Genomic DNA, 12,767 nt, shown 5'->3' with positions numbered 1-12,767 from the left:
AATGTCTGAAGCCAGACCCAGCTACCCCAGCCCGGGGGACTCCTCCCCAGCATCCAGCCCCCCAGGCCAAAGTGAGCCTCTGGCACTGGCCAGCTGGCCTGGGATGGACTCTGGGCGGGGCAGGGTGGGGGTGGGGGGGGTACAAGAGAGACTTAAGGCCTGGGGAAAGGTCAGCTATCCCGAGCAACACACTTACACCTGCTTACACTTGCGCCTGACCAGATGGAGTCCATCCCCCTGCTGCTGCTCCTGCTCTTCGCCATGGGTGAGTGCGGAGAAAACCTCTCAGAGCGCGGGCGCTCCTTCCCACTCCGCATACCGTTCCGAAAGATCAGGGGAACGGAGGAGGAGGACGAGGATCTGGGAACCGAGAGAAACTGGGCGCAGGAGACCCGGCACTCCTAGCAGTCGCTGGCATCAGAAACTCCTCTCGGCGCCACTTCCCTTTGGTCCCAGCTCATCCCCTTCCTCGCACTCTCTCCCAAAGTCTAGCTGGCAGGGAAATGGAGCTTCTCTTCTTAACCACGATGGAGACTAGGTGGGGGCTAACTAGGGTAGGGGTAGGCGTTAGGGGCAAGCCCATCACCCGGTGACCCTCTCTTCCATTTTCTTGCGGGCGGCATCAGGTGAAAATGAACCTCCAGCGTACTTTAAAGGGATAAAGACTCGCCAAAGGCCAATCCTCAGGGCGGGTGTGGGAAGAGGGAAGAAGCGCCCCTTCCGCTTTGCTTTGGTGACAGCTGGGGGTGCGGGGAGGTCTGGATGGCTTAGTATCTGTTGGTATCTTGAGCCTCGGATTCTTTTTTAGCTTTCACTACTTCTCCCCAACCACCAGCTACTTGAGACATGCCCAACAGGAAGATTCCCAAAACACAGGGTGTAATCTCCCCGGACTGCTAGTTGGGCTGGGAGAGGGCAGGAGGGCAGGATGATTCCTGGGGATAAATCAAGAAAACAGCAGTGCTTGAGGCCAGCTCTGTTTTCTAAGGCAAAGGCACTGATTCAGCTTGTTTCCAACATACTTACTTAGACCCAGCTGTCACTGTGCAGCAGCGAGCCATTTACATGACACGCCTCCTTCAAGGGGCTAGCTGGTGTGCTTTCTTTGCTCAGCATACACTGGTCTCTCTCTAACCCCTGTCCTGGTTCTCAGAAGATATTCGGGTTCAGCCAGAGTCAACTACTTGCAGAGCTCTTGGGGGGGGGGGTGCAGGGAGGACAGGGATCCAGCCTGACTGGCTCTTGTAGATGGGGCAAGAATCAGTAGAATAAGAGTTCACTTGAACATTGGAAAGTGGGATAGGGAGATCTTAGAACTATTATGTTGCAAATGAGAGTAAGTGAAGTCTGAAATGGGGGATTCTCTATATTCCTCTCTTCACAGAAGTAGTTAAGAGACTAGAGTGGATAGAGTGCCTACTCTGGAGGCAAGAAGATCCAAGTTCAACTCCTTCCTCAGACACTTAACTTAGTAGCTGTTTGACTCAGAGCAAGCCACTTGACTACTATCTGCCTAAGTTTCCACGACTGTAAATAAGGATCATAATAACACATCCCTTAGGGTTGTTGAAGGGAACAACTGACATATTTGAAAGCATTTAGCATAGTGCCTGGCATACAGTAACCCTTAATAGATGTTTGTTTTCTCCCCCCTCAGTCCTCCCCTTCCATCCACCCACTACCAATGTTCTACCTGGGTGAGTGCTCCATTCTCTATTATGCATTAGCCCCACTTCCTTCCTCCTCCCCTCCATTTGGTACTTGAATTTTTTATCTGCTCCATCACCTGCCTTGATCTAGGACTCAAACTACAAGCATTTAGTAATTGCTTCCTATGGACAACAGGTCTGCCCTGCAGAAAGGAGGACTGAAGTTGGACACAAGAGAGGGCATCCTTTGTAGTGAGTTTTGCTTAAACCTTAAAACAGGTTCCATGACAAGTGATATCTGCCTTCTCTGAAGGTCTCATTTTTGAGGCAAAGAAACAGGGCAAAGAACTCATGGACTTCTACAGGGTCCTTCTAGCCCTGGGATTCTGGAAGTGAATGAGCTTTGGGACTCTCTGGTTCCAGAGCTATTTTTAGTTAGTTCAAATGGGGTTTTGTACTACTGGGTATGGATGAAAGGTGGGAAGCAAGGAGGGAGAGGGTAGCCCATAACCACTTGCCCTTCCATCACCAAGGCAAATATCCCACTAAGGTGGGATATTATATATGTGTGTGTGATCTTTCTATGCTTTTCTTATCCTTCTAAGATGTCCTCAATCTTCTTTTTAACCTCATGGCACCCATAAATAATGTGTATAATGGGGATGGAAGGGTGAGTAATCAAATCCTCCTAGGATTCTGAGAGATCCATTCTTTTTTTAAACTTGTCTTCTGTATCAGTTTCAAGGTTAGGTAATTGGGGTTAAGTGACTTGCGCAGAGTCACACAGCTAGAAAGTGTCTGAGGTCAGATTTGAACCCAAATTCGTCCAACTCCAGGCCTGGCACTCTATCCACTGAGCAATCTAGTCACCCCTGACAGATTCACTCTAACTTAATTTTTCCCCTTTTCAGTTTCAGGAAAATCTCTTGTGCATAGGAGAGGACTCTTGGACCTGGCCTCAGTAATCAATTGTCCTGGAAAAATCCCAGCACTGGCTTTTATTCACTATGGCTGCTACTGTGGCTGGGGAGGAAGTGGTCAGCCCCGGGACCAAATTGATTGGTAGGCATCATCCCAGTCCTCTGTCTCTCTGAGAGCCTTCCAGGTCTGATCATGTTCAGATTATGTACTAGGAATGCCTGAGTACTTCCTGATCTTTTTCTTGTCTTTCCTTTCATACTCAGTTGAGGACTAGTTTTGATTTGGATTCTGCCTGTGAGTCAGGTGTATAGAAATAATTGAAAAAGGGGTTTGGCTCAACAGATTTCCACTATTATTTATGATACACTGCTANTTTTAACACGTTGTAGCCAAGTTCTTAGATCCCTCAATGGCAATGGCTAGAGCATAGCTCCTCAAGCAAACCATATCTATATCCTCATCTTCTCCAGGTGCTGCCAAAAGCATGACTGCTGTTATAACAGGGCTGATAAAGCTGGCTGTAGCCCCAAGTGGCAACGTTATGATTGGAACTGTACAGCCAACAGGGTGGAATGTGGTAAGTCGAGATATTCCTTATTCCTCATCCACTCTTTGCAATCATATCCTCTTCTTTTAAAAGAGCCTGTTGAATCTCTCAGGACCTTATGCCCTAAAAGCTGGGCTAAGAGTTTGGCCCTTTAGCAATTCTCAAACAGGTCTGCTAAATCTAGGGGAGTTACCTGGGATATATAGACCAGTTTTCTTTTTTAATGTGGAATACTGAACTAGTCATTGCTTCATAGCAGGTTAAAACCGGAAGAGATCCCAGCTAGACTTAAAATCAGGAGCATTTGAGCTTTGACTCTTCCCTCAGACACATGCCTCCTGTTAGACTTATCCCATCAAGGCCAGGGAGGCTAATGGGCAGAGTATGTGATCTGAAGTCAGGAAGACTTGTGTTCAAATCCTCTCTCTCCCATTGACTAGTTGCCACCCAAGAATTTAGAGAATGAGAAGAGATGAGTAGTACAAGTGACAAAAGTCAAATTAGCAAAGAAGTTAGGGGAGACTGTTCTGGTTCCATCTGTGGGAGAGCAGTTTCCATGGCCAAGACTACTTTCCAGCTAACCAGAAGGATTTTGGTTTTGCTATAATTACTTTATTCTTTTTTAAACCCTTACCTTCTATCTTAGAATCGATATTTACGTGCCATTTCTAAAGCAGAAGAGCAGTAAGGGCTAGGCAATTGGGCTTAAGTGACTTGCTCAGGGTCACACAGCTAGGAAGTATCTGAAGCCAAATTCAAACCCAAGACTTCCCATCTCCAGTGCTGGTGCTCTATCTGGAAAAGGCCAATCAAGCAATGGGCTACCTAGCTGCCCCTACAATTACGCCCTCTGTGTGGGTGGCCTCGGACCCAGGGTTTCCTCTGGACACACCAAACTCCAGAAGTGTTCCAGGGCAAAAGGGACAGAAGAGATTCTTTTCCTTTGCATGCATTCCTGTAGTGCTGAGGAAAAGGTGACCCTGAACATCAGAGACCCATGATAAGGAAAGATCCCTAAGAGAAACATTTGCCCTTGGACTTCCCCCTAGATCCTCGATCAACACAGACATGCACCTCCCAGTTCTACTCTGAAAAGCTTCATGTTGTATCTAAGACATCTAATCATCCCTTGAACTCCACAGGTCATCCCTTGTGTCCTCAGGACCCAGAACATCACTAGACATCCCTCATACCCCTCCAGACCCCAAACATCACCCCATTCCTAATTCTGTAATAGCATCATCCCATCTCCTTCTCTCTGGTCATGTAACCCCTGTTGTCCAAGGGGTGTAAGAAGCCCAGACCCCAACTCCTCGGGGAGACAATGTCTACTCTTGTACCTGTCTCCTGGCCCTTCAACTTGCATTCAATTTAATAAATCTCCCTTTTATCTCTCTCTGTCTCTCTCTCTCTCCCTACCTACTTATTCACTTATTTATTTGTTTATTAAATCCTTACCTTCCATAAGGCAGAAGAGTGGTAAGGGTAAGCAATGAGGGTTAAGTGACTTGCCCAGGGTCACACAGTTAGGAAGTGTCTGAGGCCAGATTTGAACCCAGGACCTCCCATCTCTGAGCCTGGCTCTCAATCCACTGAGCCACCCAGCTGCCCCCTCTCTTTTATGTTTAAGCTAATAATTGGAGTCTGTCATTTCTGACAAGGGTGTCCATCCCGATGCAGGCTTTTACTTCCAAGCTCTTCCCCATCATGGCCAGGGTTCCCATTTCATCAAAGCTTAGCCTGGATAGGCAGCATATGACAGCCAAATGTGGGATGGTACTAAATCTTGGGCAACCTCTTGCCTCCTACTTCCCTCCCTTTGGATTAGAGATTGGCTTTGAGTTACAGTTTGAGTGAACCTCTAAGAGCCCCAGGAAATGATCTTAGACTCTCAATGGCAACACAGGTGTTGATCTTTCCTGGGAGAGGGAATTTTCTCACCAGAGCTCCCTAAGTTGAGGAACTCACAGGTCAAGGCCAAACATTTCCACTAGGGGGTGTCACGGCGCAAGGACAAGAAATTTAAAAAGTCCAATCCAGCAATACTCTTCTGGTGCTTCAGTTTAGTATGGGTGCTTTGGGGAAGAAGATGGGGGATAAGATAAAGCTTTTGATTATCTCTTTTGCTCCACCCTCCACCAGTCTTGAGGACTTAGATAAAATCTAGTATTCTGTCTCTGTTATTCAGTCATTTGGTTGATTTGTACCTTTTCACTAAAATTAGGTCTTGTTCTGGTTTCCTGGATCTCTCCTCCCCACTTCTAGTCAGTACAATAAGTTTATAAGTTGTTGTAGGGTTGTGTCTGACTCTTTGTGAAAACCCCAGTGAGGGTTTTCTTGGCAAAGATGCTGGAATGGTTTGCCATTTCCTTTTCCAGATCATTTCAAAGATTAGGAAACTGAGGCAACAGAGTTAAATGATTTGTTCAGGGTCACATAGCTAGCTCTGAGGCCAGGATTTTAATTTAGATCTTCCTGATTTCATCCTGTCCTACCCACTGTACTACCTAGCTGCCCTGCACATAGTAGGTACTTTATTATTTTTTTTATTTGGATTTTTAAAATTTAAATAACAAATTTCCACGTATATTTTGTGAAGTTATATGATCCTTACTGTCTCCCTCCCTTCTTCCTTCCCCCCTCCAGGAGCAGACAAGCAATTCAATCTGGGTTATTGTTGTGTGGAGATGCAAAGCATGGAATCCCTGCAAAGGCACAGGGATAGCCTCACCCAGAATTCCAGGGGACCCCCCTGGAGAACTTTGGGTGAGGGGGCAGTTGAGAAGGGTTTGAGACAGTTATTTGGTGGAGGTTGAAGTGAGCAGACACTCTGCTTTCTTCTGCAGACTTAGAGGTTCACCTGAGGTGGCCATTGTAGCATAAGTCAGTGGTTTCTACTCATAGGGTTAGCCTGTTTGTTATTACTATTCTTCATTAATATCAATATATAATTACTTAGTGATTAGAGAGTAAAGATATTCATTAATAGCAAGAGTGCCAGTTTCAGTTAAGTGCTTCATCCCCTCCTGTGGGGGGTGGGGGGGAAGGGCAACTTCAATCTAACAGTTCAGGGTCACCTTTCATTATCCCTATACCTTCATTAACCTCTCTAGTTTTCTTTGTTATTACTTAATATAACCTTTATCTTCAAATCTGTGCCTGGTAGTTATTTGGGGGGATACACACAACTCAGTCTGAACATCTAGTTTGAATCCTGTCGGCTGCCAGTTTAAGAAGATCATCTCAGTCCACAACAGTTAGTTAACTAGCTTCTGTATACTTTATCTATCAATCTGTAAGGAATATAAATTAAAGAAAAGGAACATCATTGGGATTTCAGCCATAACTAAAACTTACCAGGATCTGATCTTGTCTCCATACCCAACTGAAACAGCAACTGTTAGAGGGGGAGGGGTTTGAGAGCCAGGAGTGTTTAGCCCCCTCCTTTCCTCACTGAAGCCTGTCAATCTGTGGCTCTGGACTTGAAGCTCTATTTGGCTCTATTTATCTGCTTCTCTAAATTATCTGTTATTATCATCATAACAGTTATACATGTGTTACATCATAGGCACCTTAAAAATGTTCATTGGCTTGTCCTGGAAGATGTATCTTATGTTCTTTTAACTAAATGAAGATTGTTTTCAAAATATTTTTTATAACCTTTGGTTTATGTTTTTCATGCATCATTGGTTTAAACACACACACACACACACACACACACACACACACACACACCCCTAAAACACCACACTCTGTTTGGATATACTCTAAATAGTGTGCTGCTTTTTATTTAAATTATATGTTTGCCCAATTTCCCTTTATGGAACAAACTTAAATATTAAGTAAAAAAAAAGAGGAGTAGGGCAATATTTATTTAAACTCCTCCAATAATTAAAAATGTGGTATGGAACCCACTTAGCTCCTTAGTCTCTCCTGATGATTCCTTTAGGGGGTGGTTTTTTTCTCTTCTATTTCTCTTCCACTTCTTAGGAAACATTTGGTTCCCTTAGCTTCTGGCTCCAGCAAGAATCTTGGCCTGCTTACTTTTTATTTCAGAAAAATTAGACCACACCTTGCGCTGGATTGGGCCTCAGGCATGGCTTTTATCTTGCTATGTGTCCTAACCCTACATGATGTCTTGTTCTCCCAGAAACATGGCTAAGAAAACCAGTTCAACTCAGGATTTGGCAAAATACCAAAATGACTGCCATGTTCTGCTCATTCCACGAGAATATCTCTGATTTCATTAGCTAATAGTCCTCCCTCAGCCATAATAAGGTTTGCAACATAGTCAACATGACCTTTTGCTTTCCCATAAAGCATAATGTATGGAAGAATTCACAAGTCTTGGGTGTCAATAAGCACATAAAAGAGAAAAAGCTTCATGCCATCCCAGTGTATTTCCTGGAGTTCAATGTGCTGAGTCAGAAGTAGGGAAGGGGGTGAAAATTTTGTAAAAGTACAATTTGCCTTACAACCAAAATTGGATTTAGGGAGAGAGAGAGAGAGAGAAAGAGAGAGAGGGGGGGGGGAAGAGAGAGAGAGAGAGGAAGAGAGAGACAGAGAGAGATGTTAGAAATGGAAGTTATCTTAGGAAGTCATTCACCCCAGTAATTCCTAATAGTTGTTTCTGTTTTGTGAAACCCTCAGGATAACCTGATATGCTACTCATAATAGTCTTTATTTGTTGCTTAAGGCCTCACTAAAGAATTTTTAGGGTAGACTCCTTGGATGGTGGTCATGGGAACTACTTCCCCAATGCAGAAATCTCCTTTACAGTATCCAAGGCCAGGAAGTCCTATAATGAAGCCTTAACTACATCTCTGGCAATGGGGACTTCACTAAGGCATGTTATTCCATTTGGGAATAGCTCTAAATGTAGGACAGCAAGAACAAGGTGGCACAGTGGATAAAGGGCTGGGTCTGGAGTAAGCAAGATCAAATCTGGCCTCAGACACTNTGCAGGAATATTTGCTAATGTCTATTTGTTAGAAGACATTTTTCTTCTTCCAATGGGTAAAAAAAAAAGAGAGAGAGAAAATAGTTAAGTAAAAAAAAAGGTAAATTCCGATATTTTAAAAAAGGAAGCAAGTTTATGCATACATGTTGCTTAGGTTTAGAGAATCTCCTCAACAATATTCAAAAGTGGCTTTTGGGGCAGGAAGGGGCGTCACATCATTTAGGCCAGCCCCTTTATTTCAGATGAGGAAACTTAGGTCTAAGGTCACAGAGAATAATATAAACAAAGTCAGGATCTTAACTGGGGTGCTTTCACTGCAAATTTAGTGTTCTTCTTCCCACTCATCAACATTCCCATTTTGCAGATGAGGAAACCGAAGCTCAGAGATGGATTACATGACTTTCTTGTCATTATATAGGAAGCACCAGGAATTGAACTTGTATCTCTTTATGTCAAATCCAGGATTGCTTTCCACTATCATTGAATTTGTTAATAATCTAAGTAAAAGTTAGTAACCTAGTGTTTGATAAAGTCAAGGATCCAAGCTTTTGGAGGAAAAATGTATCATTTGAGAAACAGTATCACAGAAACCAGGCACAGGCCAACATAATCAAAATGGCTATTTCATCTAGAAATAAAGGGCCATCTCATAAACAAATTGGGGAAACATGGAAGTTTACCTGTCAGAATGATGGAAAAGGGAAGAATTTATGAACAAACCAGAAAAAAGTTGCCTAGAAAATTTGTAAAAACCTAGGCAGGAAAATAGAGTTTGGTAGCTTTTTATTAAATAATCTGGATGATCTCAACCTTAGTTCCAGTTCTAGACAATTCTCCAGTAGTTGCAATTTCCATCAGCCTCTCCCTTCAATTTTTTTCTCTAATCATTTTTCTTTTTATTTCTGAATTCTTCTAATTCTCCTTGGTACATTTTTTTTTAAACCCTTACCTTCCATCTTGGAGTCAATACTGTTTATTGACTCCAAGGCAGAAGAGTAGTAAGGGCTAGGCAATGGGGGTCAAGTGACTTGTCCAGGGTCACACAGCTGGGAAGTGTCTGAGGTCAGATTTGAACTTAGGACCTCCCATCTCTAGGCCTGATTCTCAATCCACTGAGCTACCCAGCTGCCCCCAGCCTCTCCCTTCAACCTTATCTTTCCAGCTGGCTCCCACCTCCATCCCAAGTGATGCTTCTGTCTGCATAGAATCCTGGAGGAAGAGTTCATTTGCACTAAAATGTTAGTGTGGCTATTTTTTTGTCCTTCCCAGATTTATATAAAATTTATTTAAGGTTAAAGCTCATAGAGCACATATTTTGAGTAAATGTATATGCCAGATAGTTTAGGGAGCTGTGCAGTGTCACTGAGGTAATAATAAATAGCAAAGGCAAAACTGAAACCCAGATCTTCTAACCCCAAGTCTAGAACTTTTCCCATGAAACCATACTAAGCTGGATAACTTTCTTTCTTTCTTTTTTTAAACCCTTACCTTCTGTCTCAGAATTGATCCTATGTATTGATTCCAAAGCAGAAGAGCAGTAAGGGCTAGGCAATAGGGGTGAAATGACTTGCCCAGGGACACACAGCTAGGATGTATCTGAGGCCAGATTTAAATGCAGGATCTCTTGCCTCCAGGCCTGAATTTCTACCCACTGAGCCCCCTCTAGGGAGGATTACTTAAAAGAAATACGTGAGTATTTGCTATAACTTTACACCATTAAGGAATCTTTTAATATATTTATTAAAACAATAAGGACCTTACCTTAACAGAATCTGGTGTTAGAGACTGCAGAGTGGAGGCCTTCCAAGCATCTTCATCTAACCAGGACTGCCTCAATGGTCTAATACAGAGAATTAATCCTCTTTGACTCCTTTTGAGAATTCTAGGGTTTTGACATTTTTTTTTATTATTTTCTTTAAAACTCCTTACCTTAAATGTTTTAGAATCAATATTGACTGGTTCCAATGCAAAGGAGTGGTTAAGGGCCAGGCAATGGGGTTAAGTGACATGCCCAGGGTCACACTGCTAGGAAGTATCAGAGGTCAAATTTGAACCCAGGACTTTCCATCTCTATTCCTGGCTCTCCATCCCCTGAGCCACCCAGCGGCCTCCAAGAGTTTCTGACATTTTAAAAGGAGTTATGGTATAAGTACAATATTCCATGATTCAGAATTTTTAAAATGAGCCTCTATAAGGGGAAAAAAAAAACACTCTCAAATGCATCAAAAACAGATGTTGGGTATCTTTAGGTAAACTGTCTCTTTTCTAGTCTAGCAGCTACTCTTTTTGGACCCCCTTTTCTCCTTTAGACCCAACAGGTCTAAGGGAAACCTGCCATCTTTGCCCTTCCTCTCATCTGACCTCACTGGGCGCCCCTGAGGCAGGGCCTATCTTTTGTCTCTTTCCGTGCATCCTGGCCTTAGCACAGAACCAGTCCCGTGGCGGGCACTGACTGCCCAATGCTGCTGCTGCTGCTGCTGCTGCTGCTGCTGCTGCTGGGCTGAGGATGCTACAGCCAAACCTTCACCAGGCCTTTTCTCATTGCTTGCATCCTGCCCATCCCACTCAATGTGCGGCTCCATCTGATCCTTAACCCGCATTCTCTCTGCAGCATCATCAGAGAACAAGTGCCAAGAAATAACGTGCAAATGTGACCAGGAACTTAGTAACTGCTTGGCCGCTGCTGGAAAATATAATAAGAATTACGTTCTTCACCAAGACTGTGGAACAGAGTCCCCCAAGTGTGAATGATACAACTTGGAAATTTTCTTTTTGATGGTGAGTATTAAAAATTACTTTCCCTAAGTAGAAAAAAATATCGGTGCTCTGTTACATCAGAATAAAGGCTCTTCCCTGCTCCCTTTCCTGGCTCCACAGGCCTAGGGAGGCGCCTCATCTATGGCTGTGCTTTCCCTCCACGGACACCAATCTGGAGGCCATTTCCGTCCTTTCAAGCCAAGTCAAGGCTAAGAAATCAAGCTGTTCTATTGTGAAAATAGTTGATTAAATGGAAAAACAAACAAATAAATGAAATAGTTGATTAAGTCGGCTCTTCCAGTTTTACGTCTCTTATAACTGCGGCCTTCCAGAGACAAAGACAAACGCCCCAGGACTCTAGAAAGATGGGGAGGAAATAAATGTCAGAAGACTCGGGTCCTAGTAGCTCACCTCACTGCATGGCTTGTGGTTTGGCATCTATAAAATGAAAATCTGATGACTCTTAAATTCTGCTTTTACAGTCATGAAATGGCCTTATCTACCACTATTTTTTATGGATTCAGATACCTTTAGAAATAAGGAATGCGAGTTCAAGATATTTTAGTAGGCAAACATGCTTTCCTGTTTACTCCAACCCTCCAAAGCTCCCCAAGTAGCAAGGTGGCTAGGTAGATGGAGAGCTGGGCCTGAAGTCAGGAAGATCTGAGTTCAAATTATGACCTCATATCCTTACTACCCAGTTGACCTTGGGCAACCCTATCTCTGTATCCAGAACTCTAAAATAGGGACAATAAAAGCTCCCACCTTTCAGGGTTGTTGTGAGGACTGAACGAGTGTTTAAAAGTTGTTGAGGGTAGTGCCTAGCACACCATAGGTGCTATATAAATGCTATTACTAGGATTGTAAAAAAAAATTAATTTGCGAGTATGGTTTCCCTCTTAGTTTCTACATAAGAAGTAGCAATAAGGAACAGACCAGAAACTTTACTCTCTTCTATTTGTTTCCAAATTTTTTAACTAGATCAAAACTTCACTTGTTTTATAGAATTGGATAATTATAAATCTGCTAAACTTTAAACTTCATATATTATTTCTTAAACTCTTACTTTCCATTTTTTAATTAATACCTTGTATTGGTTCCAAGGCAGAAGAGCATTAAGGGCTAGGCATTGGGGGTTAAGTGACTTGCTCAGGGTCACACAAGTAGGAAGGGTCTGAGGCCAGATTTGAATGTAGAACTTCTGGTCTCTAGGCCTGGCTCTCAGTCTGCTGAGTCACCCAGCTACCTCCTAAATTTCATTTTATCTTAACGTCTTATTTTTCCTAATGTTTAGCAAAGATTCTCTACAAAGAAAAGGCATTTAATAAATATTTAAACTGCACCAGCCTACAGGTGATATTTAATTCTAATGAAGTTCATGTGCCATGTTTATGATTATTTTTTTAAAAAGCCACACTTACATAGAACCTGATTTTATAAAATGCCTCCCTTACTGTGCAAATACTGTTAGTACTATTTTTCAGATGAGGAAATGAATTCATTGAGGTTAAAAAGACTGACCCCCTAGTCATAGGCAGGTCTAATGTTTTCTTACTAGAGCTTTCCTTTCTTAAAGTATATCAAAGAAAAAATTGGCTAGGAAAAGGATGAACTATCAAAAAATGACAGAAAAGCTTCAGGTGGATAGAACTATTTTTCCTCTCATCAGGCTCATATCCTGGAGAGGGAGGAAGGGATGGAATCAGTCAAGTTTTTATTGAAGGAAATCATATTAAAGAAGGCACTTTATCGTCTCTTTTGCACCCTAAGGATCATCTCAGTCTTAGCTAAAGTATCCTTTGTTGATTCTCTTAGAATGTTTCTTGAGGGCTGACATTTTTCTGTTTCTGTCTCCAGCCTCAGCACAATGTTTTGCACATAGTTCAGGCTGGATGGTACTGTGGAGAGTACGTTGTGCCTAAAGTTGGCAAGT

General features: G+C 42.9%; 1 protein-coding gene across 1 annotated transcript; it reads left to right on the top strand.

The window, feature by feature from the left end:
* Positions 1-222: 222 nt before the first annotated feature.
* On the top strand, positions 223-10,828 carry PLA2G10 (phospholipase A2 group X; the record flags this gene model as incomplete). The annotated part of the gene is made up of 4 exons (XM_044684973.1): positions 223-265; positions 2,561-2,711; positions 3,041-3,147; positions 10,689-10,828. Coding segments are annotated over 4 exons (441 nt in total), but the record flags the coding sequence as incomplete, so codon positions are not given.
* Positions 10,829-12,767: the final 1,939 nt, after the last annotated feature.

This window comes from Gracilinanus agilis, unplaced genomic scaffold (genome assembly GCF_016433145.1).
Source record: "Gracilinanus agilis isolate LMUSP501 unplaced genomic scaffold, AgileGrace unplaced_scaffold57861, whole genome shotgun sequence".
NCBI classification, from domain to species: Eukaryota; Metazoa; Chordata; class Mammalia; order Didelphimorphia; family Didelphidae; genus Gracilinanus; species Gracilinanus agilis.
Note: the sequence above shows the minus strand (reverse complement) of the source record. Positions and strands in the feature narration are given on the sequence as shown.